Source organism: Penicillium concentricum (assembly GCF_028827145.1).
Source record: "Penicillium concentricum strain IBT 3081 chromosome Unknown utg000002l_segment0_segment0, whole genome shotgun sequence".
In the NCBI taxonomy this organism is placed as follows: domain Eukaryota; kingdom Fungi; phylum Ascomycota; class Eurotiomycetes; order Eurotiales; family Aspergillaceae; genus Penicillium; species Penicillium concentricum.
Genome location: NW_026622755.1, coordinates 4,110,178 through 4,137,176, shown reverse-complemented (window position 1 = coordinate 4,137,176; position 26,999 = coordinate 4,110,178). Strand labels below are relative to the sequence as shown.

At 48.3% G+C, this 26,999-nt stretch overlaps 12 protein-coding genes across 12 annotated transcripts; 7 read left to right on the top strand and 5 right to left on the bottom strand.

Annotated features, from left to right (window-relative positions):
- Nucleotides 1–461: 461 nt before the first annotated feature.
- N7517_005196 (40S ribosomal uS19 domain-containing protein) lies at nucleotides 462–1,853 on the top strand (the record flags this gene model as incomplete). The annotated part of the gene is made up of 5 exons (XM_056722926.1): nucleotides 462–644; nucleotides 708–726; nucleotides 929–986; nucleotides 1,201–1,497; nucleotides 1,557–1,853. Coding segments are annotated over 5 exons (627 nt in total), but the record flags the coding sequence as incomplete, so codon positions are not given.
- An 866-nt stretch (nucleotides 1,854–2,719) lies between these two features.
- Nucleotides 2,720–4,536, top strand: N7517_005195 (acyl--CoA ligase; the record flags this gene model as incomplete). Its single annotated transcript, XM_056722925.1, has 3 exons — nucleotides 2,720–2,819; nucleotides 2,887–3,522; nucleotides 3,584–4,536. The coding sequence occupies 3 exons, from the start codon at nucleotides 2,720–2,722 to the stop codon at nucleotides 4,534–4,536; spliced, it is 1,689 nt and encodes a 562-aa protein (XP_056579175.1).
- A 189-nt stretch (nucleotides 4,537–4,725) lies between these two features.
- N7517_005194 (uncharacterized protein) lies at nucleotides 4,726–5,688 on the bottom strand (the record flags this gene model as incomplete). Its single annotated transcript, XM_056722924.1, has 2 exons — nucleotides 4,726–5,294; nucleotides 5,439–5,688. The coding sequence occupies 2 exons, from the start codon at nucleotides 5,686–5,688 to the stop codon at nucleotides 4,726–4,728; spliced, it is 819 nt and encodes a 272-aa protein (XP_056579174.1).
- Nucleotides 5,689–6,698: 1,010 nt separating this feature from the next.
- Nucleotides 6,699–7,924, bottom strand: N7517_005193 (glycoside hydrolase family 28 protein; the record flags this gene model as incomplete). Its single annotated transcript, XM_056722923.1, has 3 exons — nucleotides 6,699–7,157; nucleotides 7,216–7,635; nucleotides 7,694–7,924. 3 exons carry the CDS (start codon nucleotides 7,922–7,924, stop codon nucleotides 6,699–6,701), a joined length of 1,110 nt encoding a protein of 369 aa, XP_056579173.1.
- Nucleotides 7,925–9,573: 1,649 nt separating this feature from the next.
- N7517_005192 (Enolase C-terminal) lies at nucleotides 9,574–10,288 on the top strand (the record flags this gene model as incomplete). The annotated part of the gene is made up of 2 exons (XM_056722922.1): nucleotides 9,574–9,996; nucleotides 10,049–10,288. 2 exons carry the CDS (start codon nucleotides 9,574–9,576, stop codon nucleotides 10,286–10,288), a joined length of 663 nt encoding a protein of 220 aa, XP_056579172.1.
- Nucleotides 10,289–11,218: 930 nt separating this feature from the next.
- N7517_005191 (uncharacterized protein) lies at nucleotides 11,219–12,989 on the top strand (the record flags this gene model as incomplete). Its single annotated transcript, XM_056722921.1, has 4 exons — nucleotides 11,219–11,514; nucleotides 11,581–12,010; nucleotides 12,066–12,202; nucleotides 12,257–12,989. The coding sequence occupies 4 exons, from the start codon at nucleotides 11,219–11,221 to the stop codon at nucleotides 12,987–12,989; spliced, it is 1,596 nt and encodes a 531-aa protein (XP_056579171.1).
- Nucleotides 12,990–13,207: 218 nt separating this feature from the next.
- N7517_005190 (putative NAD binding Rossmann fold oxidoreductase) lies at nucleotides 13,208–14,382 on the top strand (the record flags this gene model as incomplete). The annotated part of the gene is made up of 2 exons (XM_056722920.1): nucleotides 13,208–13,534; nucleotides 13,642–14,382. The coding sequence occupies 2 exons, from the start codon at nucleotides 13,208–13,210 to the stop codon at nucleotides 14,380–14,382; spliced, it is 1,068 nt and encodes a 355-aa protein (XP_056579170.1).
- A 506-nt stretch (nucleotides 14,383–14,888) lies between these two features.
- N7517_005189 (inositol oxygenase) lies at nucleotides 14,889–15,917 on the bottom strand (the record flags this gene model as incomplete). The annotated part of the gene is made up of 2 exons (XM_056722919.1): nucleotides 14,889–14,945; nucleotides 15,003–15,917. 2 exons carry the CDS (start codon nucleotides 15,915–15,917, stop codon nucleotides 14,889–14,891), a joined length of 972 nt encoding a protein of 323 aa, XP_056579169.1.
- Nucleotides 15,918–16,646: 729 nt separating this feature from the next.
- On the top strand, nucleotides 16,647–17,706 carry N7517_005188 (putative glycerol dehydrogenase; the record flags this gene model as incomplete). The annotated part of the gene is made up of 3 exons (XM_056722918.1): nucleotides 16,647–17,007; nucleotides 17,064–17,444; nucleotides 17,507–17,706. The coding sequence occupies 3 exons, from the start codon at nucleotides 16,647–16,649 to the stop codon at nucleotides 17,704–17,706; spliced, it is 942 nt and encodes a 313-aa protein (XP_056579168.1).
- Nucleotides 17,707–20,583: 2,877 nt separating this feature from the next.
- On the bottom strand, nucleotides 20,584–22,497 carry N7517_005187 (uncharacterized protein; the record flags this gene model as incomplete). Its single annotated transcript, XM_056722917.1, has 3 exons — nucleotides 20,584–21,515; nucleotides 21,570–22,183; nucleotides 22,262–22,497. 3 exons carry the CDS (start codon nucleotides 22,495–22,497, stop codon nucleotides 20,584–20,586), a joined length of 1,782 nt encoding a protein of 593 aa, XP_056579167.1.
- Nucleotides 22,498–23,576: 1,079 nt separating this feature from the next.
- Nucleotides 23,577–24,451, bottom strand: sidH (enoyl-CoA hydratase/isomerase family protein; the record flags this gene model as incomplete). Its single annotated transcript, XM_056722916.1, has 2 exons — nucleotides 23,577–24,166; nucleotides 24,223–24,451. The coding sequence occupies 2 exons, from the start codon at nucleotides 24,449–24,451 to the stop codon at nucleotides 23,577–23,579; spliced, it is 819 nt and encodes a 272-aa protein (XP_056579166.1).
- A 486-nt stretch (nucleotides 24,452–24,937) lies between these two features.
- N7517_005185 (GNAT family N-acetyltransferase) lies at nucleotides 24,938–26,326 on the top strand (the record flags this gene model as incomplete). Its single annotated transcript, XM_056722915.1, has 2 exons — nucleotides 24,938–25,894; nucleotides 25,955–26,326. The coding sequence occupies 2 exons, from the start codon at nucleotides 24,938–24,940 to the stop codon at nucleotides 26,324–26,326; spliced, it is 1,329 nt and encodes a 442-aa protein (XP_056579165.1).
- Between the last annotated feature and the right edge of the window lie 673 nt (nucleotides 26,327–26,999).

The following is a 26,999-nucleotide window of genomic DNA, read 5'->3' as shown; positions in this document are numbered from 1 at the left end:
CTCAAGTGTGTTCAGTTGAGACTGTTTTGATACAGTTGCGACTTTTCATGTGAGCTGGAATAAGCTCCTACTAGCCAATACAATTCATCTGGCCTTGACTACAACTTTTTCTCATTTTCAATACGTAGTTCCTGAAAGATCGCCAGGGCCCGCTCAGCGTATAAGCAAATAGCGTGTAGCCAAATCTCTCTTTGGAGAACTAGAGGCTTAACGATCCACGTCATGATAACTAAATGTACCCAGATAAGGACCATCAACAACCTCCAATTCTGATACAACGTGCATATCAGCCCTGGGAGGATGATGGGTAATCATAATACAAATAAATTACACTAATGGGGTACAAGTGTTTTTAATGACATGCCCAAGCAAAGTCGAGTAAATCAAGATTACAAAAAGGTTGATTACAAAGCAAAAACAAAAGTTTCAAAATAGATTACCCGTAACCCAAAAGGGTCTAGTGTCTAGGGCTTGGAACCTACCCGTCGCTTAACGAGCGCTGCCCACCTCGTAGAGCCTGTGTGCTAGCAGCCGGACCGCTCAGCGACACGACAATTTCCGACAACTCATCTTCCTTCGCTTTTCGAGATACGGTCGAAAGGCGGTTTACAGGAATATCTGCAAAAATGGCTGACACCGAATACGTGAGTTTTTTTGCCCTTGCCCTTTAAGCCGGTGCAATACACTAACATGGAGTTTTCATCTAGAACGCCGAGGAGGCTGCCGGTACGTTATGAAGAATCAACCCCATCCCTACCCATCGCCCATGGACAGAAAAGCCGAATGAGAGGAGAGAGCGCGCATTACGATCGACTATACGATGAGGATTGAAGAAATAGACGTTGGCGGGGAACGACATGGACCTGGGATGCAGGGATACACGCACTACAACAAGATCGCAGACGCTGACTGAACATTCGCCGAACAGAGATCAAGAAGAGAAGACAGTTCCGCAAGTTCTCTTACCGCGGCATTGACCTCGACCAGTACGTTACCATTGCCAATCATCGATCCCTTGGACATCCATTCGCAGCCAGTGCCTCGTGAGACGGAAATGAAGATAGTCATATGACATGCCAGCAACCATCGGATGATCCGCATGTGGCATTTCGGTTCTCGCCTACTGGGGCACTGCATTGCGAATGGACACCAAGGACCAAACTTTCGCGTGGACATTGGTCTAACTGAATCCTTTTATAGGCTCCTCGACCTTTCCTCCGAGCAGCTCCGTGATGTCGTTCACGCCCGTGCCCGCAGACGTTTCAACCGCGGCCTGAAGCGCAAGCCCATGGGTCTCATCAAGAAGCTCCGCAAGGCCAAGCAGGAGGCCAAGCCCAACGAGAAGCCCGACCTCGTCAAGACCCACCTCCGTGACATGATCGTCGTCCCCGAGATGATTGGCTCCGTCGTCGGTATCTACTCCGGTAAGGAGTTCAACCAGGTTGAGATCAAGCCCGAGATGGTTGGCCACTACCTGGCTGAGTTCTCTATCTCTTAGTATGTGCTCCCGAGATTCGTTCCCTACCATTAATATCAGAGCACTAACAACCTTCCAGCAAGCCCGTCAAGCACGGTCGTCCCGGTATCGGTGCCACCCACTCTTCCCGTTTCATTCCCCTCAAGTAAACGATTTCAAACGATTCCCCTCGGAGTGGCGTGTGGAGGAAATGGTGCTGGGAAAGCAAAAATGGAATTCAGCAAAACTCTCAACTGGGCTCTTTTTTTCAGCATGTATTTCCAGTGCGGGTCAGCTGTTTCCAACTCAATTTAAGATCTTGTCGGCATGAAATCATCTTGGGATCTGGATTTAGTCCCTCGTCGAATTTGACGAGGTAAAAAAAGATACTCCTTCCCTCGTCTCGCTTCGGTGTCATCGGGGAAGGAGTCTTAAATCTAACGACACTACAAATTTCATTATCAGCCACATCGTAGGCCAGTAACCCAAACGGGAAGATTAGACAGCCTATGGCCCTGAGTCTAGGTCATGTTCGTTGAGACTACATCGTATTACCGTGCACTGCTCCACAAATTTGGACTCCGCTACCTTGACTCTGGGGAAGCGGGATGTCCTTTAATTTATTGGCTGGGTTTATCAAGCCTCACTACGTGCAAATGTCCTATTGAATATAAACTAAGAATTGACAGCACATCTCCAGTAGAATGTCGTTTCGTATATATTATATTTCTGCATCACTGCTCATGACCAGAATATATCCCTGTCTACATGGGATATATTTCCGAATGGTCTCTTCCCAAATGTGGCGGCTACTCCAGATTGTTGGATTTATAGCATGTCAACATTCTATTTGAGATGTCTTACTATATATTTCCTGCTTCTCATAATCTTGCCTTTCATACGGCACTCGGCAAGGTCCGTGACATATATATTTGGGGAGGCGGTCAAAATGCCGAGATCTCCGAGTGCCGATCTCAACAATGTCAATGATCGCAACAGGTATGCACTAATCTCAATAGAGCATATGAATTATTTGGACTACGCAGTGCATACTATGTAAGATTGAATCCTTCAGCCCAATACCAAAAAGTGCAAACCCTAACAAAACAGTAAATCGGGTGGGCCTTCGGCTGAGTAGTGCAAAGCGCCGAGGCAAGCCGCGAGCCGAGAGTGCGGAGAAGGACTTCTTTTAAGTAGCTCGGTTGTCCCTTTCTTTCATCTGACAATCCTTGAGCCTCACATATTGGCTTATATTTCCCCACAATGCCCGTTCCCTCCAATTACCCCCTGGTCGACATCCCAGAAGTGGACCTCTGGACATTTCTATTTGAGCGCAAGGACAGAGCTTATCCAGATGATAAGAGTACGTGATTATTGATCCTCTGTACAGCATTTCTTTTGAATTTTCTTCATACTGACATACCCACCAGTTCTCTACCAAGATGCTGATACCCAACGCCATTACACATACAAATCGCTCCGCGATGCCTCGCTGGATTTTGGAAAGGGCTTGAAAGCTATCCATGAGTGGCGCAAGGGCGATGTACTGGCCCTCTTCACGCCAAACAGCATTGACACACCCGTGGTGATGTGGGGCACACTTTGGGCCGGCGGAATTCTCTCGCCTGCAAATCCAGGTTATACGGTTGACGAGTTGGCCTTCCAGCTCAAGAACTCCGGTGCCAAGGGCCTTGTAACGCAAGCCCCGCTTCTGCCTGCAGCGAAGGAAGCAGCGAAGAGAGTTGGCATGTCTGAGGACCGAATTATTCTGATTGGAGACCAGCGGGATCCAAATGCGCGGATCAAGCATTTTACTTCTGTGCGCAATATCTCTGGCGCTACCCGTTACCGTAAGCAGAAGATCAATCCTGCAAAGGATGTGGCGTTCTTGGTTTATTCGTCTGGAACTACGGGTGTGCCTAAGGGTGTCATGCTGTCGCATCGGAATATCGTTGCCAATATTAGGCAACAGTTCATTGGTGAAGGTGGAATGTTGAGTTGGAATGGCGGTCATGATGGAAAGGGTGATCGCGTCCTGGCATTCTTGCCGTTCTATCATATCTATGGTATGGCTCTCAAATTGCGTAGATGCTCGAATGAACAAGATTACTAACTACAAGCCTCTAGGATTGACCTGCTTAATTACCCAGGCTTTATACAAGGGTTATCACTTGATCGTCATGTCGAAATTCGACATTGAAAAATGGTGCGCACACGTGCAGAACTACCGCTGCACGTTCAGTTACATCGTTCCTCCCGTGGTGTTGTTGCTAGGCAAGCACCCGGTGGTCGACAAATATGACCTTTCAAGTCTTCGCATGATGAACTCCGGTGCGGCACCACTCACGCAAGAGCTGGTCGAGGCAGTCTACTCCCGCATCAAGGTTGGCATCAAACAGGGCTACGGACTCAGCGAGACCAGCCCAACTACACACTCCCAGCGGTGGGAGGATTGGCGCGAGGCCATGGGTTCCGTTGGTCGCTTGATGCCCAATATGGAAGCTAAGTATATGACTATGCCTGAGGATGGATCCGAACCCCAGGAGGTCGCCGTGGGCGAGGTCGGCGAACTGTACCTCAGTGGACCTAACATTTTCCTGGGTTATCACGAGAACCCAGAGGCTACTAGGGGCTGCTTGTCTGAGGACGGGTGGTTCCAGACTGGCGACGTTGGCTACCAGGACGCCAAGGGCCATTTCTACATTACCGATCGTGTTAAGGAGCTCATTAAGTATAAGGGCTTCCAGGTGCCTCCTGCTGAGCTGGAAGGATATCTGGTTGACAACGATGCCATTGATGATGTTGCTGTCATTGGTATTGAGAGTGAGACACACGGTTCCGAGGTTCCTATGGCTTGTGTCGTTCGCAGCGCGAAGAGCAAGGCTTCTGGAATAAGTGAGAAGGATGAAGCAGCGAACATTATCAAATGGCTGGATAGCAAGGTTGCCAGCCACAAGCGTCTGCGTGGTGGTGTGCAATTTGTGGATGAGATCCCCAAGAATCCCAGTGGGAAGATCCTGCGTCGGATTCTGAAGTCGAAGTTCAAGGGAGCGGCCGAGGCACCCAAAGCCAAGCTGTAAATGAGCTCTCTTAGACAGACATACAATATACACCTTAGATCTGTTCATGTTCATGTTCGTTTTCATACCCGAAAAATGTATGTAAGACCCGAAAAGTATCCATATCCATATCCAATCCCAAGCCCTTTCCTAGTTTGAAACCTAGAGATTCAAACCCGGACTGAATTCAAACCCGGACTGAATAATCCCTTAAGGAAAGAACCTCTTAACCATCCCCTCAACATCCTCCCCAGCAACAGCATCAATCTTCTCCCTCGCAACCCTCTCAACAGCCTCCTCAACGTCTTCCTCCCCATTAACAAGATCAATCCACCCCTCGGTATCAGTCCTAGCAAGCAAAAGATCCGCGACAATCGCCACATCCTCCCGAGTAACAGCCCCCCGACCCCAAGGTGTGGTCCCCAGCTCCACCTTCCGCTTCGCAGGCTCGTCAAGCAGGACCCCAGGCCGCAGGTTAATAGCCTGGAAAGGTCGCTTTGGTCCAGGAGCACGCTTCCGCTGCGCAGCCAGTGCTGTCATGTACTCGTCGGCTTCTAGCTTGGCTTGCGCGTAGGTCGGGATGATTTCAAAGTTGGTCTGCAGTATCCCCGCCCATTGGTCGTTTGGCATCCAGCTCGGCTGATTGCGTCGGCTGCCGAGGTACGACACCATGAGGAACTTAGTTATGCCTGGTGTGGCGAAGGAGGCTGTCATGAAGTGCTTCGCGGCTTCTTGGTCGATCGCGATTGTGCGTTGTGGGCCACCTACGCCGCCCGCACCTGTATTTCAGTGTTAGTTTGTGGGGGAATTGTGGATTTAGTATGGTTGATATAGAGGGATGTGTGTTCTTTTTCTTTGGGGAATGTGCGTTGCGATGTTCACATAAAGGTGAGTGCGGGGTGAGGGGGTGAGGGGTGTTATACCAGCCGACCAGACGACATAGTCTGGCTTAACCGTGTCGATGATTACTTGGGCATCTGAGGGACTCTTCACATCCTCTAGGCTAGAGAGTAGCACTTTGACGGTGCCCTTGTGGCCCTGGCCTAGAGCTAGAATCTCGCTTTCATGCGCAGGGTTGCGAACGACGCTGGTTACGCTCCAGCCTCGGTTGAGGAGGAGCGGAGTAAGGTGAACGGCGACTCTGCCGTGACCGCCGAGTAGAAGGACATGCATCTTGGATATGAGTTAGATGTGACTCTGTGTGTGTGAGAGTGAGAAAGAGAGAAAGAGAGAAGATGCTGAAGCGTTAGTATTTATGATTGTTGCCACGTAGATCGTCTGTACAACATACAATACAGTTCCGCCGAGATCATAGAGTGCTGATCTGTTCTGCATGTATTTTCCACGAACTAAGTTTTAAGCGTTATACAGGATATAACCTTTCAAAATCTTCTACAAAATATATGCCGTGTGATAACTCAACTTGATTTTCAGACACTCATTCGGTGTGGTAAATATACGGCCTATCAAAGTATAAGGACGGGTCGCGTGGATAGATACCACGACCGTGGCCTAAAGAACAAACATCTAGGATCGGGTTCATCTATTAGTTTCGTAGTGTGCTATAAACATCCACCTTATATTACATTAATAATATAACCTATAACCTCTTAGGGTATTTCGAAAGACTAACTTGCTAAATACCAAAATTATATAGTTATGAAGTACGCGTATTAACTCGAACCAAGTCTCTACCTTTTCTAAAGCCTACATATGTATAAAGATCCAAGATTAGCAGTTCATTGTAAGGCTCCTACGTAGGAACATGTGTGGTCCGTAGTGCCATATGAGCGATGACCTTTTTTTTATAGAGTTCTTCGGAGTTGGAGAAATGAAGTGAGTTGCGTCATCGAGATGGATTCCTGTCAAACGTCCACTGAGTTTGGCTTTGATTTCTAATTGTGAAATATTGTATAGAAATTTAATCTACGAGTAAAGTGTGCTAATCTTAGATGTGTTTTACAGTGTCATCATAAGCTAATATTCGATAGCTTCAGAAGCGTTCAATTTAACCCATCTATAGATGGCTATATAAGTACAATGACCTCCAAAAAGGCAATACGACTGACAACATATTTCACCTCATCCCCTTGGTCATCCAGTCAAATTTGCCTTGAAGATAATCCAGTCTCTGCTTGGTTGATGTCACGCTATAGAGTGATCACCATTTGATCCCCAGCAATCTAGCAAGAAGCGCCGGAAGGCACGTTCTTGCATTTGCTGCTAGTCTTACCACCAGTGATGGCGTTTCCAGCCCAGGTCCAGTCAGAGCAGCTACCGCTACCGCAAAGAATGTAGACATTAGTAGCGCTGCTCGAGACAGAGCCGGTAACCTTCTCGACAGTCAGGCCGGTAATGGGGACACCAGTAGTGGGCTTGCCGGTAGGGCTGCCGTTCTCGTAGTCTTGCTCGATAACGATACCGTAGGAAGAGATCTTGGACAACTTAATGTTGGAGAAGGTCACATCGGAGACTGAACCGGTGGCCTTGTAGATGGTCTTGACGCGCACGCCGTTGGCAGAGTTGGTCACGGTGGAGTCAGAGATGGTCACGCCCTTCACGACATTGTTGTCACGTCCGCCAACGGATCCGATGGAGATACCGTGGCCGCCGGAGCAATAGCCGCCGGTGAATACGATGTTCTAGTAAACAAACGGGTTAGTTAATTTGTTATGGTAAAAGTATCGTTTGACTGCTTACCTCGCCAGAGTTGACAGCCAGGCAGTCGTCCTGGTTCTTAATGTTGGCGTTGCTGATGGTGATGTAGGTGCTCTCGCCAACGTCGAACGCATCGGTGTTGTGGCCACCATTCTTATCACCGTCCGAGTTGTCGATGGTGATGTGGTCGAGAACCAGGTGGTCGGCCTGGACACTGAAAGCCTGGACGGGGGTGTTCTTGACGTTCAGGCCGGTGATGGAAGAGTTGTCCAGGGAGTGGGCGTAGAAGAACTTGGGCTTGTCCTTTCCGCCGTTGGTTCCCTTGGTGTCCCACCATCTGGCTCCGTCGCAGTTGATGACATGGCCTGCTTCACCGCTGATTTCAATGTTTGAGCCGGAGAAGCGGATGAGGGGACCCTTCCACTCCTTGTATCCGAAGGTAGTCTCGCCCTTGAAGATGACCTATACAGAAGCTATTAAAACTTTTGTTCTTTGGCACTTGGATAACGGAGATATCTACCTTAGTGCCCTCCTTCAGGTTGGAAAGGTCGAGAGTCTTGCCGGCAGGGACAGCAATGTTGTCTAGCACAATGGTAGAACAAGACTTCTTGCCGGCGCTGGCGCTAGCAGCCGAGTTAAAAGTGCAGGTCGAGGACGAGCGCTCAACGATCTCGGAAACACGAGAAGGAGCTGGGGCAGCGGACGCAATCGCGGCGCCGAGGGCCAGCATGGAAATGAAAGATGTACGCATATTGAAATAAATGTCCGATCAACAGACAAGTAAAGAGAGTGTAAATGTTCAGGACTAGCCCAATTTGAGTGCAATAGGAAATGAGAAAAGAGTGAATGAATGGATGGGTTTGAATAAGCTATTCCATCGAGCTTGGCCTTGATATTTAAATGCTTGGTCTGGACGGTATCCTGCTTAGAGTTCCTGCGCTAGTATCCTTATGAAACCGGACTATCACCACCTGCCATGAGGTTGACCCCCTGTTCTCAGTCGGAGAACTCATTGGACTAATTCAGGAGGCCCAGGGCGACATTGGATTAATCTATTACTGTTAGCTACACCCATCCTGGAAATTCTCCGAAACATTTAGATCCACCGAGTCTAGAGCCTGCCGAACCGACGATGCCGGAATAATTAACTCGGAATATCATCGGCTAAATTGACCGAGACATGTTGGTTTCAGTCTGGGACGAACTGGTCCTTGTCCAATTAGGATCCTTGTCCAATTAGGAGGTAGAATTCATATCTGCAGGCTATATTATGCGCCGTTGAAAGTCAGGTGGAGCTCCGTCGAGGCTTGTGTTTTACGCCAAACACTTAATTTCAAGAATTGCTCGACATAGGGCTCAAACCATGTAGACCCATCATGGAAGATTTGTGGCGCTGAAACAAAGATCCACTCTTTTTATTCAGAATGCGGTGTTTTGTTTGATTGGTGCCCTATAAGGCAAAAAATGCCTTATAAATCAAGATACTTCAAGATGGTACGGAGTAGAGGTCTACCTATCACCCCTAATCCGAGCATGTGATCATGCCAAATATATTCAAGCACATTGCACTTGATTATAAGCGGAAAAGGGCTTTTTTGCTAAGCGTGACGGGGTAATGATGTGATGGCTGAGTTGTTCCTTATATCCAAGTCAATGCAGTAGGCCTGAACGAATATCGTCCGCTTCAGCTTGCTACAGGGCGTGTAGAACCAAGGTAGTGAGTCTGCTACTACAGCTGGGTAACTAATTTGACATAAACTACGGGAATAATCAAGAAAGCGAGCTAGCCCTGGGCGATGGTTCGTCTCGGAAATTTACGCAACAAAGCTGACCTTGGATGACAAGCTTAGAAATCAGTAGACTTCAATGCTGTCGACAAGTTTAGCAAAGCTGCAATTTGCCTGCTTCAAACGGACATCTTGAAGTCGTGGAGAAGTTCTTGCATCATCTAAGGCTGTGCTGCGATCTGGAATCTATTGCTTTAGCCCCTAGAAACCCAGTATGAGTGCTCGGAGGTTGTCAAACAATATAGGCCACGGGGAAAGTGGCTAGATCTGTTTCATCTACGCAATGTTTGTGATGTATGTTAACATATTGGTCTTTTATAGCATGTTGACCTTGAATTCTTTTTGAAATACTGGAATGGATTAGAAAGGTGCGGTGAACTTTCCGGGTGTTTGATCTAAACTAAACCTGACTCCCGAGGTTGGGGGTATCAACTGTCTGCTTGACATCATCAGCTGTCACTACATAGTTTATAATCCCACAGATGTTCCAGGGCTCTACGTCATGCCTTGCTCGTAATATTGTAAGATCCCCAGTTTGATGGAAGATGAATAGCAATGGCAATTTCAACTTTTGTCATATCAAGTTACTAGGCTAGCTCATCTTAAATTCGCAATGATCAAGTCGATCCAGGCCGCTCAGCGCTTGGATTCGCGGGGACACCCAACCGTTCAAGTTGATCTTACTACGGACAGAGGTAATGTGGCACCAACCATAGATAAGCTCGCTTCTTACACTGAGGCAGGTACATTTCGAGCCATCGTTCCTTCTGGTGCATCCACGGGTGCAAATGAAGCTATTGAGCTGCGAGATGGGGATTCTGCATATGGTGGACGGGGAGTCCAGAAAGCTGTGTCAAACGTCGGAATGGTCATTGGTCCTGCTCTAGTAGAGAGCGGGCTCAAGGTTGATACAGACCAAAAACTCATTGATTCTCTTCTGAAGGATCTGGATGGTACGAAAAACAAGGCGAAGCTCGGGGGGAATGCCATTTTAGGCGTCAGTATGGCATGTGCTAGAGCAGGTGCAGCCCATTCAGTAAGTCGGAACTAAGACGAACGATCGAAAATGATGGCTGATATATATTTAGGGAATTCCGTTGTATAAGTTTCTTCGACGTGAGTCTGGAGCAAAAACGCCGTTCATGATGCCAGTGCCGTTCTTCAATGTATTAAATGGAGGTGTGCATTCGGGCAACAAGATGGCTTTTCAAGAAACTATGATCGCTCCTGTTGGAGCGTCCTCTTTTACGGAAGCAGTACGAATGGGTAGCGAAGTTTACCAGCACCTGAAGAAGATCGTTGTTGAGAAGTTTGGACCCTCTGGTTAGCATACCTTCTCACAATATCTTAAACATTACTGATAATCCCAAGCCACTGGTATTGGGGATGAAGGGGGATTTGCACCACCGATTTTCCAGCCTCATGAGGCACTAGACCTCCTGGTTGAAGCCGTCTCTCTTGCTGGATATACCGACAAAATTAAATTCGCCATTGATCCAGCATCGAGCGAATTCTTCAGGGATGGCAGCTACGATATTGGATTTAAAGACAAACCGAACTTGCACAGCCCAAAACAACTTACGGACCTGTATCACTCATTGTTACAAAATTATCCCATCGTTCTACTGGAAGATCCGTTTGCCGAAACTGATTGGAATAGTTGGACCGAATTCAACAAAGAATGTCCAGTCGAACTGGTTGGGGATGATTTACTGGTCACGAATACCAAATACATCCAGAAGGCAAAGGATAAGGAAGCGTGCAATTCTATGCTGCTCAAAATCAATCAAATAGGCACCATCTCCGAAGCAATTGAGGCGTGGGTATCCCCTTATCCCCTTAGGATCCGGAAACAATCTGATTATTCATAGGGCGAACTTGGCGTACAGTTTTGACTGGAGTGTTTTCGTATCTCACCGGTCTGGCGAGACGACTGATGATTTTATTGCCGATCTGGTGGTGGGATTGAGAACAGGCCATCTGAAATCTGGGGCACCTTGTCGGGGGGAGAGAATTGCTAAGTATAATCGGCTCATGGATATCGAGGATCTTTTGGGTGAATATCTTTATGCTGGTTCTCAATTTAGGGTAGCATCTAAAATATGAAGTATTGAGTATTCCAGATATTCAAGGAAAATATGAATGTTTTGTTGGTTGGAATTACCGAGGTCGGGCTTCTCCGCGTCTGAAGCGGAACCCCTTCTCATCCCCGGACTTCGTCTGGGAATGCTCTAACTTGATATCAACAACCACCCAACATGTCCTCGGACAAGCTCCCAGGGGATACGCTGGACCTCCCACCTCGCGCTGTACGCGACGTCCTTCGCGTGTGCCTCAGTGCCAAAGAATACCGATTCCTCTACGAATCAGTGATCAAACGCGCCCCTGCCGTTCAAAACAAGCTACCCTCTCCATCTCGCTACGATGCCATCGCTCGCCCGAAGAATCGTCACAGTGAAGCTGCTATTCGCTCATCGCTGCGAGTCTTCGTCGGCTCTGGAGTCGCGTTGAAGTTGGCGGATCTGTTGATTACTCGGTTCCAAGGCGCTCCACAGTAAGACCGATTTAATCTATTAAGAGACTCCTCTTTTAGGAATAAGCACTAACGTTGGCTCTATAGGAAAAAGACCCGAACCCCCCTCCTCCGGTCTCCCAAGTTCCGTCTCTCCATCTCCCTCTCCCTCCTCCTTCTCATCCATCGCCTCCTCTACCGCTTCCTTATCCGACTACGAGCCAACCTCCGCACCGACGATGCAAAGCCATTCAGAGAGCGTAACCCGCGTGTCTCGCGGGCGTTGACCTCGCGCTTCGCGCCAGCGATCGGCGCAAGTCTGGCGGGTTTCGCCCTGGGCATCTGCCCGCAGGACCAGCTCCGACTGACTGCGGCGATTTACACAGGCACCAGGAGTTTGGAATTCTTGTTTAATGTCCTGGACTCTAAAGGCTGGCTAGATAAGCGCCCGTGGTGGTTCGGCAGCTGGCTGTTGATGCCCATCTCATTTGCGCAGCTTTTCCATGCCTTTGTGTTTGATCGCGAGACTACACCTAATGTTTGTGGTCGGGAATCTTTTGGTTTGAATTACGGTCGCTAATTTGATGCCATAGTGGTTTGGCAATGTCATTCTCAAGCTCTCGCCGAGCTACATCCAGGGCCGACCGGAGTCGCTCCCGGCCAACATTGCCTGGCCTGAGAAGGAAGAGATCGTGAACTCTCTTGCCTCTATTGCTGATCTCCGCTGGCCGTATGTTTGAAGCCGAGTCTGTTGGAGAGTACAGCGATCGCTAACATGACACAGTGCATTCGTTTCTCCGATTCTACACCCCGGCGACCCCAACACCTTACCGTCATCAGTGGCTTCCATCTCCCCAATCACTGGACCAGCACACCCTGCAATCTCAAGTCTATCGTGTGCTCTCCTGCACCCGAACCTCCCCAACTGCAGCACGGCATTCTTGCATCATATTCTTCTCTCCGTGCCACCGCTTGCGCGGTTCCTCACAACCGTCACTCTGGCACTTTCGATCCCCAAATTCAAGAGTATTCTGCTTCAGCCTATTTCATCAGTGAACACTATCTCCAAGCGTATCATCACTATGACAGCGGTTCTTGCTGCTGCAATTGGCTCGGCCTGGGGTAGTGTCTGTCTCCTGAACAACAACTTGCCCCGAACAACACTTCCCACCAAGCGATTCTTCCTTAGTGGAGCACTAGGCGGTCTACCATTTTTGTTCCTGGGCAATAGCCGCAGCACATTCCTCTGGTTCTTCCGGGCCGCTGCTGATTCGGCGTACAAGACCGGGGTCAAGCGTGGACTATGGAAGGGTCGAAGAAGCGGTGAGCTATTGTTATTTGTTATGTCCTGGGCGCTTATGGGGTCGATCCTTGAGGCGAACCCCGAGGCCGTGCAGGGTGGTGGATTGCGTAAGGCTCTGGGTTGGCTCAGAGGTGATGGATTTGCGGATCCAGTGGATATTTCCAAACGCAAATTGCGACGGGAATCGAAGAAACCCGACACGGAAGTGAATTAACGGGTTAATGACCTCTCTTATGTACCCGAGGTCATAATATTTGGAGTTCGGTGTGGAATTCACTTTCCGACCCCACGTTTGCGGAGATGATCTTCGGAGACTGGCCTCCGCATTTAGCTCCTTTATAACTACACAGTTTGAAAATTCCCCTTATTGATTTTTTTTATTCTTTCATATTCTTGATATTCTTCATCTTCTTGACCTATAAACTTTACACAATGACTGCCCAAAGATTGAAGATCGGCTGTGCTGGTCTAGGCCGTATGGGCAAGCGCCATGCCCTAAACTTTTTGGAGCGTACTCCCCGAGCTGAGCTTGTGGCTGCCAGCTCTCCTGACCCCGTTGAACTCGAATGGGCCAAGACTCACCTCGAACCCTTTGGTGTACGCCTGTACCAAAACTACGACGATATGCTCAAGCATGAAGGTCTAGTTGCCGTAGTGGTTGCATCAGCAACTGCAGTACATGCCGAACAGGCAATCAAGGCAATTGAAGCCGACAAGCACGTTCTTTGCGAGAAGCCTATCTCTACAAGCGTTGAAGTAGTAAGTTGGTTGTATTTTGAATCCATCTCAACCCCATTCAGTCTAGTCTACCATACACAAAGAACGAAACATTGAAACCAAGAACTAACAACCCACCTCTTATACAGTCCCAATCCGTCATCGACGCAGCAGCCAAGAAGCCACACCTCAAAGTGATGTGTGGTTTCTCCCGACGCTTCGACAAGTCCTACCGAGACGCATACCAGAAGATGCAGTCAGGAGCAATCGGAACTGCATCAGTACTCCGCAGCCAAACCTGCGATAAACTCGACCCGAGTGGGTTCTTTGTCGCATACGCAGAGTTCTCCGGTGGGATCTTTGTCGACTGCTCCATCCACGATATCGACCTGACACTCTGGTTCTTCGGCGACGATTGCAAAGTGAAGTCCGTATCGGCTGTAGGCATCACAGCCGTCGAGCCCGATCTGCGCAAGCACAACGACCGCGACAACGCCGTCGGCTTGGTCGAGTTCTACGACGGCCGTATGGCCTTCTTCTATGCTTCCCGCATGATGGCGGCCGGCCAGGAGGATGTTACGGAGATCATTGGAACGAAGGGAAAGTTGGCGGTTAATACCCAGCCGGCACTTAACCATGTTAATATCTTTGACGAGTCCGGGGTGAGGAGGGAGATCCCTCAGACCTACTATGATCGCTTCGAGTATGCGTTTGTTACCGAGGCTAATGAGTTCTCGGCTGCCTGTCTTGATGACACTGCGTTGCCTATTGATCTTAACAATGCTGTTAAGGCTGTGAGGATTGGTGCTGCCCTGCAGGAGTCGATGATTACGCAGAAGAAGATTTTCTTCGATGAGGATGGGAACCGGTCGGAGTTGGCTCGTTTGTAAATAATCTGTGATGTGTCTTGGGGGTTTTGTATACACCATATATACGTTGAATGCTGTTATAATACCCTTTCAAAAATAAAACGATATATGACTTCAATATGGATGCAACTTGTATTTTGATCCAAAGTAGACTCTAACTCTACATATGGTAACATCGATGGGAATCTTTTTAGCAACTCCATTATATCCACACAGGTAAGAGGCCAGTCCTTTGCACAGTGACGTGGTAGTGACTTTGATAGCATTTCCAATCCAGTATACTTACTCACTTTCTAAGGTATGAAATAGTGCGTTGAAGAGCTGAGTATTCTTTCGTCTCTATCAATCTAATTTCTGGATTTGATTGCCTGGAATGATTCCAAGGCCGGGGAAGTATGATTTCTAACGCTAATTGAATGTGATCGCATGTATCGTGGCTATTTTCATAGCACTGGAAGGGGGGGGGAAGGGGAATCATGAAATAATGTGTATAGAATAAAGACGCCTGAAGAGTAGTTCGGAGACATCTACCACTTCAGGACCTTGGTGGGGAAGTACTCGTTGATGAGCTCCATGTAGTAGGGCTAGAAAGAAACAAGTTAGCCTCGAATTCACAAATCATCAGCAGAAGCAAAACATACCTTCAACTCCTCAACACTGGGAATTCCATCACTCTTGCTGTACAAGTCGTAAGGATTGAAAGCTCTGACAGCACGCAGCATATCACGGTCGTGGTCATTCATCAACTCGTGGTATGCACCGGCGCTGTGCCAAGGATAGAAAGAGTGATAGCGGATCATGGCGAGCGCCTCATCGGGAAGGGTCGATTGCTCCTTAGCGAGGTGGTAGAGGTACTCATCGTGGCCCCAGGAGAGCATGACCTTATCAAGACCACAGCCGGGTGTGTAAATACCAAACTTAGTATCGTAAATCTTGTGGCCGAAATCCTCATTATCGCGGAATGAGTCGCGGCCGTAGACGATTTTCTCGTCGAAGCCACAGCCGACGGGGAAAGTGTCGCCGACAACATCCCATTGGCCTTCGGCATCGAAGAAAAAGAGGAGCTTGCCCAGGTCGTGGATTAGACCGGTCAGCTGCATCCAGCGGGGCTTGCCGTCGCGGCGGATGGCCTCGGCGGATTGCAGTAGGTGCTCGATCTGAGAAAGGCTGGTGTCGGGGTCTGACTCGTCGATCAGGGTGTTGAGTTTCTCCATGGCTTCCCAGACGGTCATCTCGGCGCGCGTCTTGCTGTGGAAGTCATGGCGGGCCTTGAGGTTGTATGCGACGGTCTGCTTGGTGTGCTGTTCCTTGTAGAAGTTCTTGACTCGGTCGCTGGCGTCTTCGTACTGGCGGAAATTGGCCTTGTCTTTCTCCTTGTCGAACTCGGACTCTTCATATAGACCCTTTGCTTCGGCCTCTTTCTTTTCAGCCTCGCGCTTCTTCATGTCTTTGATAACGTTGACTTCGTCAATAGCGTCTGACATTTCTTCGAGTGCCTGGCCATCCCGCTTCTTGAAGACAGGGGAGGCCTGTGGAGAGATGGCGACTGGTGCCATTTTGACTGTGTGGGAGAAGTAGTGTCCCTTGGATTTGATGAGATATAAGATCGAGGCTTAAAATTTGCCAAATGAGAAATGATCAAATCGGCAAAGTCTGGAGTCGTAAAAGTAGTTGACCCTAGGATGGTCCAGTGTATATATAGGGTCGAGGCTCTAGGAAATATCGCGTGTAGATTTCCGATGTCAGCGGTTGTGTGAGGATTCTCCCCATTCCCATTTGCCTGATTTGCCATTATGTCGATGTACTATGTATGCGGGATGAAAAATCGTGAAACATCACGGATTCTGGCTTCCGCGCCGATGAATATTTGGGTTGCTCTCCAAAAGGGCGATGGTGATTGGCAGCCATAGCGACCCCACGACTCCAAACTAACTATGTGGAGTGGCTGTGATGTCAAGTGGAGAGAAATTATTCGACCTGGAAGACGGTTTCCGCTGATCTGCTGATTTGTCTTAGTAGATATTGGTTTGGCGGTTATTGTGGATGTTCACTTCTTGATATGACAGAGAATATAGAACTGGAATGTTCCATCGAAAAATCCCAGATCAAAAGCCCTAGAGAGGTGATTGATGGAAAAAAAGGCCGACTTCCTTGGCCAGGAAGGGAATAGCCCCACGTGGGGGTTGCCCTATGCTTTGTAAACTTCCCCCGCCTTTATATTTCGATCTCAGCTTCATTCTGTTTATATTCCTTGTAAATAATCTTCTCTTGATACCCCTTTCACAATGGCTGCCTGCGATACCCGTTTCAAGCTCAACACTGGCGCCGAGATCCCCGCACTCGGCCTGGGAACATGGCAATCCCAACCCGGCGAGGTTGCGCGCGCCGTATTCCATGCCATCAAAGTGGGCTACCGTCACATTGATGCCGCTCTTTGCTACGGCAATGAGAACGAAGTCGGTCAGGGTATCAAGGAGGCCATTGACGCCGGTATTGTCAAGCGCGAGGATCTCTTCGTGACTACCAAGCTGTGGTGCTCCTACCACGCACGTGTTGAGGAGGGCCTCGAGCAGAGTCTGAAAGACCTCGGACTCGACTATGTCGACCTTTATCTGATGCACTGGCCCCTGGCAATGAACCACAAGGGTGAGTTGAGTTTCTTCAACTATGTAGATTCGAGGCGCTGACCACTTCCACCGCAGGCAACCACAATATCTTCCCCAAGCTTGCCGATGGCTCGCGGGACATTATTCACAGCCACTCCCACGTCACTACTTGGAAGAGTATGGAGAAGCTCGTTGGCACCGGAAAGGTCAAGGCCATCGGTGTTTCCAACTACAGTGTCAAGTTCCTCGAGGAACTATTGCCCCAGGCCACCATTGTTCCCGCTGCCAACCAGATTGAAAACCACCCCTTGCTCCCCCAGCAGGAGATTGTCGACTTCTGCAACAAGGCTGGCATTCACATCACCGCTTACAGCCCACTGGGTAGCACCGGAAGCCCGCTGTTCACTGCTGAGCCCATCGTGGCCGTCGCTGAGAAGCGCGGAGTTACTCCGGCTACTGTTTTGCTCAGCTGGCACAGTAAGTATTCCTCAAGGTTCTGCGCCCTAGACTGGATACAGTGTACTGACAGATTATCATAGTCGCCCGTGGCTCTTCCGTCTTGGCCAAGTCCGTCACCCCTGCCCGCATCGAGGCGAACCGTGCCGACTTGATCCACTTGGACGCTGAGGATATGGCTACCCTTCGCAAGTACAGCGATGGCCTCCAGGCCGAGGGCAAGCTCCAGCGCTTTGTCTACCCTCCGTTCGGTGTCAACTTTGGCTTCCCCGATAAGCAGTAAGCTTTCTTTGTACCTGAAACAATCGTGGATAAACTTGCCACACGTATATAAAGGATCGGTGCGTTTGCCTTTTACGACATAGATACCAAAATGGAAGATTTATGATTTCATGAATGACAATGGATACTTGAGCTGTAGAATGGCCGTATTTTGATCACTTGTTGCATGGACTTACCTGCTCCATAGAAACAGTAATTTATATTCCTTAAGCTGCCCAACCCCATTCTATATCCAATTCCTCTGCCACTGTGTATTTTAGCTCTAGTCCAGCCATTTACTGTTTCAGTCTCGCTTTTGCTCCATTTGCGATAGGTTCCACTCTAACCCACATATTTAAACGAGCTAAATCTCGTTTTCTGTCCTTCTTAACCACCACGAAACATGCGGGACACGCTGTATCCCTCATCATATCGTGAGCCTGATGAGTTGGCCATGGATTTTTTATCCCTCTCCACAGACCGAGACATAGGGTACAGCTCGAATAGTCTGCATATGCGGCAGGTAAGTCTGGGGAGGAAAGATCCTCAGTAGGTTCGCTGACTGAAACACCGCCTTCAGCTGAAGGAGGAGAGTCCTGCGGCGACTTTTTCTTCACAAATACCTTCCTCTTCCTTTTGCAGTTCCTCGGCTTTTTTCTGCTCGAGAGTAACAGCTGGTTTAGAAGACTCCTCGTTTTCATCAAATGGGCTTTGTGTAGCCAGTTCCTGTAGTCGTCTTCATGGGTCTGGCTTTTGGTTAAGCCAAACGGAAGGTGTGATACGACAGCGTTATCGATCGGAGGAAAAGCGACGACATTTATAAAAGCTCTAAAGAGTAGATATTGGTGCTGGTTAAACAAGCGAAGCTTGCATCTGGTTGCTTCAACCTCAAGATTCTAATAGGCCTTTTTATACCATCCGATGATATCATTGAGATCCAAAATTCCAACAGGGGTCACATCGCTGGGGCTAAGCACGACATTTTTTGCAAGTCGCAAGGCATCAGCAAACCCATTCCTCTTCCGAAGAAAGTTAATCTGAATCAGTGTAGGTAGATTGTCGATTTCAGGGGTTGGGAGGTTTAAAGGTTAGGTAACTTGATTGCAGAGTCTAGTAGGCCTATCTAGCTTGCTATGGTGGCCGGCTATAAATATATCGGCGCTTTCCTCTCAACAATAAGCTCAACATTTGAGGGCTTTGAGGTCACGTGTGACAACCACGTCCGTGGACGGATGGTAGGTATATCATTAGGTCATTGAGGATTGTTTCCAGGCATGGCAAAGAGGAAACATATCAATAATAGGGTCTACCCTGTATAATTCTCATCAATCCCTCACCTCAATTATCTCCATGAGATCAGAAAAGTATACGAGGGAATCTGAGATGGAGGATTGAGAGCTGGTGTGTTCTTTTGTTATAAGACTGAATAATAAACCGATGAGATATAAATTTGGATATACTGATATCTAATTCTATAACATCGTTTTCTAATGCTATCGTCATCGTCTTCCTTTTTGTATATTTCTTTTCTGTTGCCGAAACAAAACACGAATCATCCTCATCCCCAAAGCACACTAGGAATTATATAGAGTGCTACCTGGTGCCCAACAAATTTCAAACCAGTGGCAAGAGTCATCCGAGGAGTCATCCAGCAAGGCATTATTCTTTTTGCCAAGCAGTCGGAACCATGCTACTAGGTTGCTGCTTTCGAAATACGTAATGAAATGCCCCTAGATGAAGCCGCCGAACGCGGACATCCACAGGGGACCATGGGCTGCGGTTTGGCGGGTCGTGTGTCTCGCTATCCACCGAAGGCCTTCGGATCAGATAAAAACGCCACAGGGCGCTAAAATAACCCAGACCAGGAGCCCAATCTAATCAGATGATCAGACAAATTATCAGATTCGATACCCTTCGGACCGTTTCCAGGGAAAATGGGCCAGAGGAGCATTTGGCTGCGCCTGGGCACGCGGCCATATCCACCCAGCGATGTGGTAGAAGCTCGGCTTGTGTTTCCGCAGGGGGAAATGTTCCCTGGAGATCACTCTGAGCCTGGCTGTATGACTATTATTGCTTTGCTAAATGAAACAATGTGGATCGAGATCTTCGAGCCATGTGTGATCTGGCCGGTTTGAGCCGAAAGGAAAGGGAGATTTCTCGGAAACCGCGCGAAATCTGCCAAAGGGCACCTGGGAAAAAAAGTTATCAGATCCTTTTGGTCCCCGGTTCCACCTTAAAGTGGATGGGCTCTAGTCTTACGTGGATCTGGCGGGTTCGAATGACACCGGGCTTTGTAAACTGCAAATGTAGGAGATGTGTACATGTATGTATTGCTTCCCTTATAATTTATTTATGGAGACAGAGTACTGTAGTACATATCTGTTTCATACATAGATTACCTTCATACAAGTGGTATATTACAGTAATTTACTCAAAGTATTTCATACAATATTACAGTTATTACGTACCATACAGCTGTTCTCCCGGTAAACGGAAACACACAGCGAGCGAGCTGCCGGTCGCTGAAAACTCGGTGCTCCTGTTCTTGGCGTACAAACTCAAGAGTATGTACGGATTATAAACGTTTGATGTGGAAGTTGGATGCTTGGCATAATAAGCTCGCTGTCCAGCCATATATAGCCTTGGGAGGCTCATATTATTAATATGACTCAAAGCTCGTTGCCAACAGGGCTCTACAAATTACAATAGAACATTGGTTGGGATAGTCATAACGTTCTGAATCCAGATCGTCATGTGAATATAATTAAATAATAAGGTACAAAGAGTAAGGCTGTTCGATAACTGCCTGGAGGCAGCTAATCGTGTTTTGGATATAATAGGAAATGGATCATCAACAGTATCGTTGTCAAAAGTTTTCCCAAAGGCGAAGGCAAACACCTTAGAAGACGACACCTTTGACCTGAGCAACCTTCCTGAGGTCGATGTCCCGGATCATGATGGTCCAGAAGATGCACAGACCCATGAGACCAGTGCCAACAGCAAGCATTCTTGTCTGAGAATATGCGTACGATTCCTGGATAGCCAGTCTCGCGGCGGATCCGACTGGATACTCCAGCTGCTGGTCGAGACTCTCGTAAATCAATTCGATATCTCCCATCGCAGACTGTGGAAGCCTCCTCTCAAGGGCTTTGTGGAATGTGTTGGTCCAGATTGCGGCGCAAATGGTAGAACCGGCAGCATTACCGACAGTACCCACTACGTTCAGCAGAGCAAGGACACTTGCGACGTGTTGGTGATCGGCAGCAGCCAAGATAGCAAGCTGCTGGACAATGATGAAGACAGATCCACCAATAGAGATGAAAATCTGACACATGACAAGATAGCCGACAGATTGGTTGGGACGGCGGAAGTGAATCATCAATCCCTGGGCAAAGATGTACAGCGGGACCGCAATGTAGAGAGTCCACTTGAAGCGACCAGTCCTGCGAATGATGAAGCCGACTCCGAGCAAAAGGAAACCGGAGACCACGTCGAAAGTGTTACTAACGTATCCGGCCTCAGAGATGCTGAGGTTGTTGACTACCTGCAAAAAGGATGTATAGTAGTTGTTCCAGCAGTAGTAAGAGAGCTGGTATGTCGCGTCGAGCAAGCATGCACCAATGATAGTTCGATCAGTCAACAGACTGAAGTTGAACATCGGTGTGGGAGCAAAGCGGAACTCCCAAGCGAGGAAGATGCCAAGCATAACAAATCCGAGCACGATCATGGCAATGATGTAGCCTGATGCCCAGCCGTCAGGGGCATAAGTCGAAATGCTGAATGGGAGAAGGAAGACTGTAAGGCCGATAGAGAACAACAAAACACCAAACACTATGCAGGTTAGTATTTCACAATGTCTAATCCTTCGGAGAGCTTTTCACTCACAATCGAACTCCTTGGTATAGAACCAAACGCTTTGGAGGAAGGTCCGGCTGCTAGGCTCCTTGACTGCAAGGCCGTTCTGATGGGCCTTCTTAAGGTTGCTCTTCAAGATGAAGTAAAGAGGGGAGGCAACAATGGGGAAGATGATGGAGAATGCGCCGAAGGCCCACCGCCAGCTGATATCTTCGTAGAAGCCCTCAGCAGCCTTGGGGCCAGCGAACGCTGTGATGATGTATGGCGAGGAGGTGAAAGCGAAAGCCAAACCTCGATTCTTGAGCTTGGAAATATCGGCAGTGATAACATCCACGCAGTATGTCATACCTCCGAATCCAATGCTGTAGAAGACGTAGGCAGCACAGAAGGTGGGAAGATTGTGGCACACAGCCATAAGGACCAGACCGAGAGTAGCAAAAACGGTCATGACCAGGAAACCTTCTGCACGGCCCCAAACATCCATAACCTTGGCAGTGGGGATATACACTGAGGCCGTCATGGCGTCTGCGACAATGTAGATGACATTCAGTAGAGAGTGGCTCTCGAAGTCACTGGTGACATAGCTGAGCAAACTGTAGTTAATCGTGGATTGCATAGCATTGACGAAGTACAAGAACCAGATGCTATTGAATATTTACGTTAGTAAACAAGTTGGTTTGCGCGGACCGATCGCCCGTCGAGGTAAAAAGATAAGAGCTTACTTTGCAAAGACAGCAATTAGCATGGTCTTCGTCCAGCTCAAAGTCATAGCCTCGACATCTTTGACACCCTGCTGTGCAGCTTCGGTGGGAACTTCAGGGTTGTCCGCATTGGCTACGGCAACAGCTTCGGTGGGCAGTTCACTCTTTTTTTCGCTATCAGTGGCCATAGCGACTTGAGTAACAGACTCCTGGGTCGATGACCGCCGGAAGGCTGATCGGAATCTGGAAGTGCCCATGTCGTCGGGCTGGAAATAAAAAGTAGATTGGATGTATCCAAAAAAAAAAAACAACAGAGCCCCCGGGAAACCCTTGCCCTTATAACAAATATAGTCTCTGGTTATTAGCGCTCCAGATCCAGCGCTGTAAAAAAAAACCCCGAACTCGGCAGCTTGGTACACTCTTGGAAGACTAACGCACGCCACACTGTGAAAAATGAACCAGTAGGAAAGGCCTTGGCGATGTCTCAGCGTTCATTCGCTGGATAATCAAGTAACCGAGATTTTTTTCCCTCCTCCATAGGGCTTCTTTGCACAGGCCATGTGTGGTCACCCCACTTGAGGCGTCGACTAGAATGGGACATTCCGAAGGTAGAATCTAATCAGATTCCCTGGATGTTGGGTTTCATACCGGAGAAACGCAGCGAACGCAATGTCAATCGGGGACGAAACCTCTTCTAGCTTCAATGCGCTCGTAAAGGTTTCCCGTTGAGGTAATTAATATGGAAAACGAGCTTGGCATAGCTTGGCACTGATAATGGAATTCTCGCACCACGACAAAAGCCGGAAAAAGAAATAAGAAAAAGTATGTACCTATGTACGGAGTACTATGAATGAGATTGGGTCAATGGGTTTGAGCGTTGGGGCCATCACTAAAGGCTGCTAAACGCGCTACGTCGAGATCCATGCGGATTCCTCCGGCCAATATAGGAAGTCTATACTAGCGGTATGTAATATATGTATTTATATATGTAGGTATTATACGGATTTCGATGAAACGCACAATAGAGATTCTAAGATTGTTTGGAATGTCACATTAGTGGCGGACTTCAGGTGAAAAGATATAGTTAATTGTATCATATATTTGATGCACACCTCTTCCTCTAATTCAGAGCGCTTCTAATGTGCATTCGATTTTGTACCCAAACATGGCAACAAAATACACAAAATAAACAAGAAAATATTAATTACTTCGCGTTACAGTTAATCAGATAAGTACATGCTCCACTACTAACCATGGCACGGCCGTAAAATAGTGGAAACTAATTGCGCCACCCAATCTGATTACGGAGTAGTGTGAGTGGAGTTCTTTTTCTCCTTCACAGCTTCGAATTCTTCCAGCTTGGTGACCGTTTATCCACAAATGCCTGGATACCTTCGGCAAAGTTAGCACCCCCAACCAACCGGGGATACCACTGACCCGCCAGATCTGATACAGTATCTTCCACACTGCCAGCTTCCCAACTCATTCGAACACCCAGACGGCCAACAATAAGGGAATCGGGGCTGTTTTTGCACATGACTTCGGCAACTTCGACTGCTGCTCGGACAACATCGGCCGGTGTATCCACCACTTGACTGATCAGACCCCAGTCATGTAGTGTTGTGGCGCTCACGTTCCTGCCAGTCAGCACGAGGTCCATGGTGCGTTGTAGCCCAATAGTGCGGGTCAATCGCGGCAAGCATCCGGCCACTGGCACGATCCCTCGCTTCACTTCCGGAAGGGAGAAAATGGCGGAGGACGAGGCTAAGATAAGATCGCAATTTGCCACCATCTCGAACCCTCCGCCCATGCAAATGCCGTTTACGGCGGCGATGATCGGTTTCTTGCCGGTCCGGCGAGGCAATCCGGCCAAGCCTGGGGCGGACATGTCATTGACGACACCGGCCTTGTTCATTGCGTTCCATTCTTTTCACTTCAGTCAGTCTTTGTACTCGATATTTTGAGAGAAGAAGAAACCCCACCTCCTAGATCAGCCCCTGTACAGAAGGCTCGCCCAACACCGGTGATTATGGCGACCCATAAGCTTTCATCTTCATCAAACAGCTCCCAGATTTTGGCAATCTCTCGACTTGTAGCTTTGTCGATGCAATTTAGTTTGTCCGGTCTATTGATTGTGACCTGGACAACCCGCTCATGTGGGAAAGAGATATAGAAATTCTCATGGTTCAAGGGACCTGATCGTAAAGACATGATGTGTGTAGAATATGCACAGTATTGTGACTAATTCAACTTTAGGCTTCGATTTTATATTTTCTCTTGGGCCGGGCTACGGATTATGTATTGTCATTTGTAGAGGAGCTCGGTCGCAGAAAGCTTCCACGGAACCTCGGAAGTTTACTAACGCGATATCGGTATTTTCTCCGTACATAATAATATTGTATGGAGTACGGAGTACAGTTATAAACATTTGAAAATAACAGCCCCATAGGGCGATCAATTCCCGTTCATGTATTCTCTTTGAAACAAAAATTTTGCTTTGGGACCTGTTACAGATGAGAAAAAGATTCGGCCTCGGTTACTATCTCCTAGATTGATAATCCTTAGCCTTTTCGGGATGTGACCTACATATAATCTGATTGCGCAGGGCGGGGAGCTCTCTTTTTTTTTTCTGACCCCAAAACTCCAATTCCTTCGAAATTCTTGACCCTACCCTTGACGATCGAGAAATCTACGACAATGGCCTCAAAATCACACCAGTATCCTTTGGTCAAGTTACCACACCCTTATCTGACCGCATATCGTGTGAACACCATTGCTGGATCAACACCAGCTAAGCGCAACTTGACACTTGATGAGCAGCCCGCAAAGGGCCGGCCTTTGCCTGAACAGCTACACTCAGACTCGCTTTCATGGTTTGACTTGACATTTATTCCCAAGATTGAACAGCCACCTATTTCAGATAACACTCCCTGGGGTCGCGCGCGTCGCAGTCCCCAGACTGTCTTCGAATGGTCAGGGAACAGCGCCCCTTCTTTGGGCCAAATTTGGAACGTGATTCACGCCATTTATCTCGGCCACCCAACAATCGAATATTTCAGACTGACTCTGTCCGGCGCGGGGCAAGAAGTAATCCAAAATGAGCTTCTTACCACCGGGTTGGCAATCAAGCACCCGAGGAACCTGCGCGACAGAGAAAACAAGGCTCTGCAATTCGATGATTTGCTGATCCTCCGAAGCGCCTTCTGGCAAGGTGCTGCTTCTCCAATGGGCCCTCGTCCCATTTGGGTGGTGGGAGATGGCACAGACGGCCCCATGCGGGAGCCTTTGTCCCAGTATCCCATCATGCCGGAGAATTATCAAGTCACAAACAAGTTCCCCGAGGAGCCTGTATATACCCGCCACCCAACTCGCCGCCCCAAGCCGCACCCCGGATCCATTGCCTACAGTCGTTACATCCCAGAGATCAACGAGCACTTCTCACTCGAAGTCGTTGACTGGGAAAGTGCGGAGCACGTCCAGCTGTTTAACAAGTGGCAAAACGACCCGCGTGTTGCCGCAGGCTGGAACGAGACTGGAACTATCGAACAGCACACCGAGTATCTGCGCAAACTGCACTTTGATCCCCACGTATTGTGCTTATTCGGACGCTTCGATGACACCCGCTTCTCGTACTATGAGTTGTACTGGTCAAAGGTAAATCCCCGGACTTCATCGCTCTTTAGCTAAGCATTAATACTAACACATTGTCTACAGGAGGACCACTACGGCGCCCACTACGATGCTGGAGACTATGATCGCGGTCGTCACTCTCTCGTCGGCGATGCCAGCTTCCGAGGTGCACACCGCGTGAATGCTTGGTACTCGAGCTGCATCCACTATGTCTTTTTGGACGATCCCCGGACCGCTAATGCTGTCGGCGAGCCCAAAGCCACTGGCGGGACCATTTTGTCTTACGAGAACGCGCAGGGACTCACAATTGGCAAGTACGTCGATCTTGGACATAAGCGATCGGTGCACTCAATTTGCAGTCGCGAAAAGTGGTTCCAGTTGTGTCCTATATTCTGGGACGGGCGCGAGCGGCCTTTGGAATCTGCTGATCGCGCCGCGTGGAATGCCAAGCTGTAAATTTGCTTGACCTTTCTTCTCTACTCATTGACTTGGACTGGCAAAACTTACAATATACAATGTACAAAATTTCATGACATATTCCCGAGGTCCTTTTTTTTTCATTTGCCGTCATCATCCCGAGACAAGTGGGGGGGGGGTAGCTCGTGTTGCTCCACCGTGAGCTTCCTTGTTGGGGCAGTAACGCGTTGTCTACTCCGCTTTGCCCCAATCAATCAGATAATCTTTCGGTGTTTTGTTAAAAAGGAATTGCATGTTGTCACGGGACCCACTTGGCTTTGTTGTTTTTGTATGGTGTATGTAATAATAGGATTCTTATATTCTTTTCGCACATTTAATATGCAAGGTATCAACCAATATTACATAGTGCTACAAAAGATCAAAGCAAAATACTAATCAATACATAATGTAGGACGTACATACCTACTAGCTCTGGGAGACTTTGGAGACAATTCATTAAGACTTTCCGTAATCTCCTATCATACTATGTATCCACCACAGCCAGCAAACAGCATTGAAACTCCGAAGCGCTTAAAATTTCCACATTTTAAAATACACGTATCTTCTATAGATGTTAAAATACCCTTTGAATTAACATACACAATACAGATACATCCACCCGAACATACACGTATGGACGGTAGTACGGAACTTCGGTACACAGGATCCACTT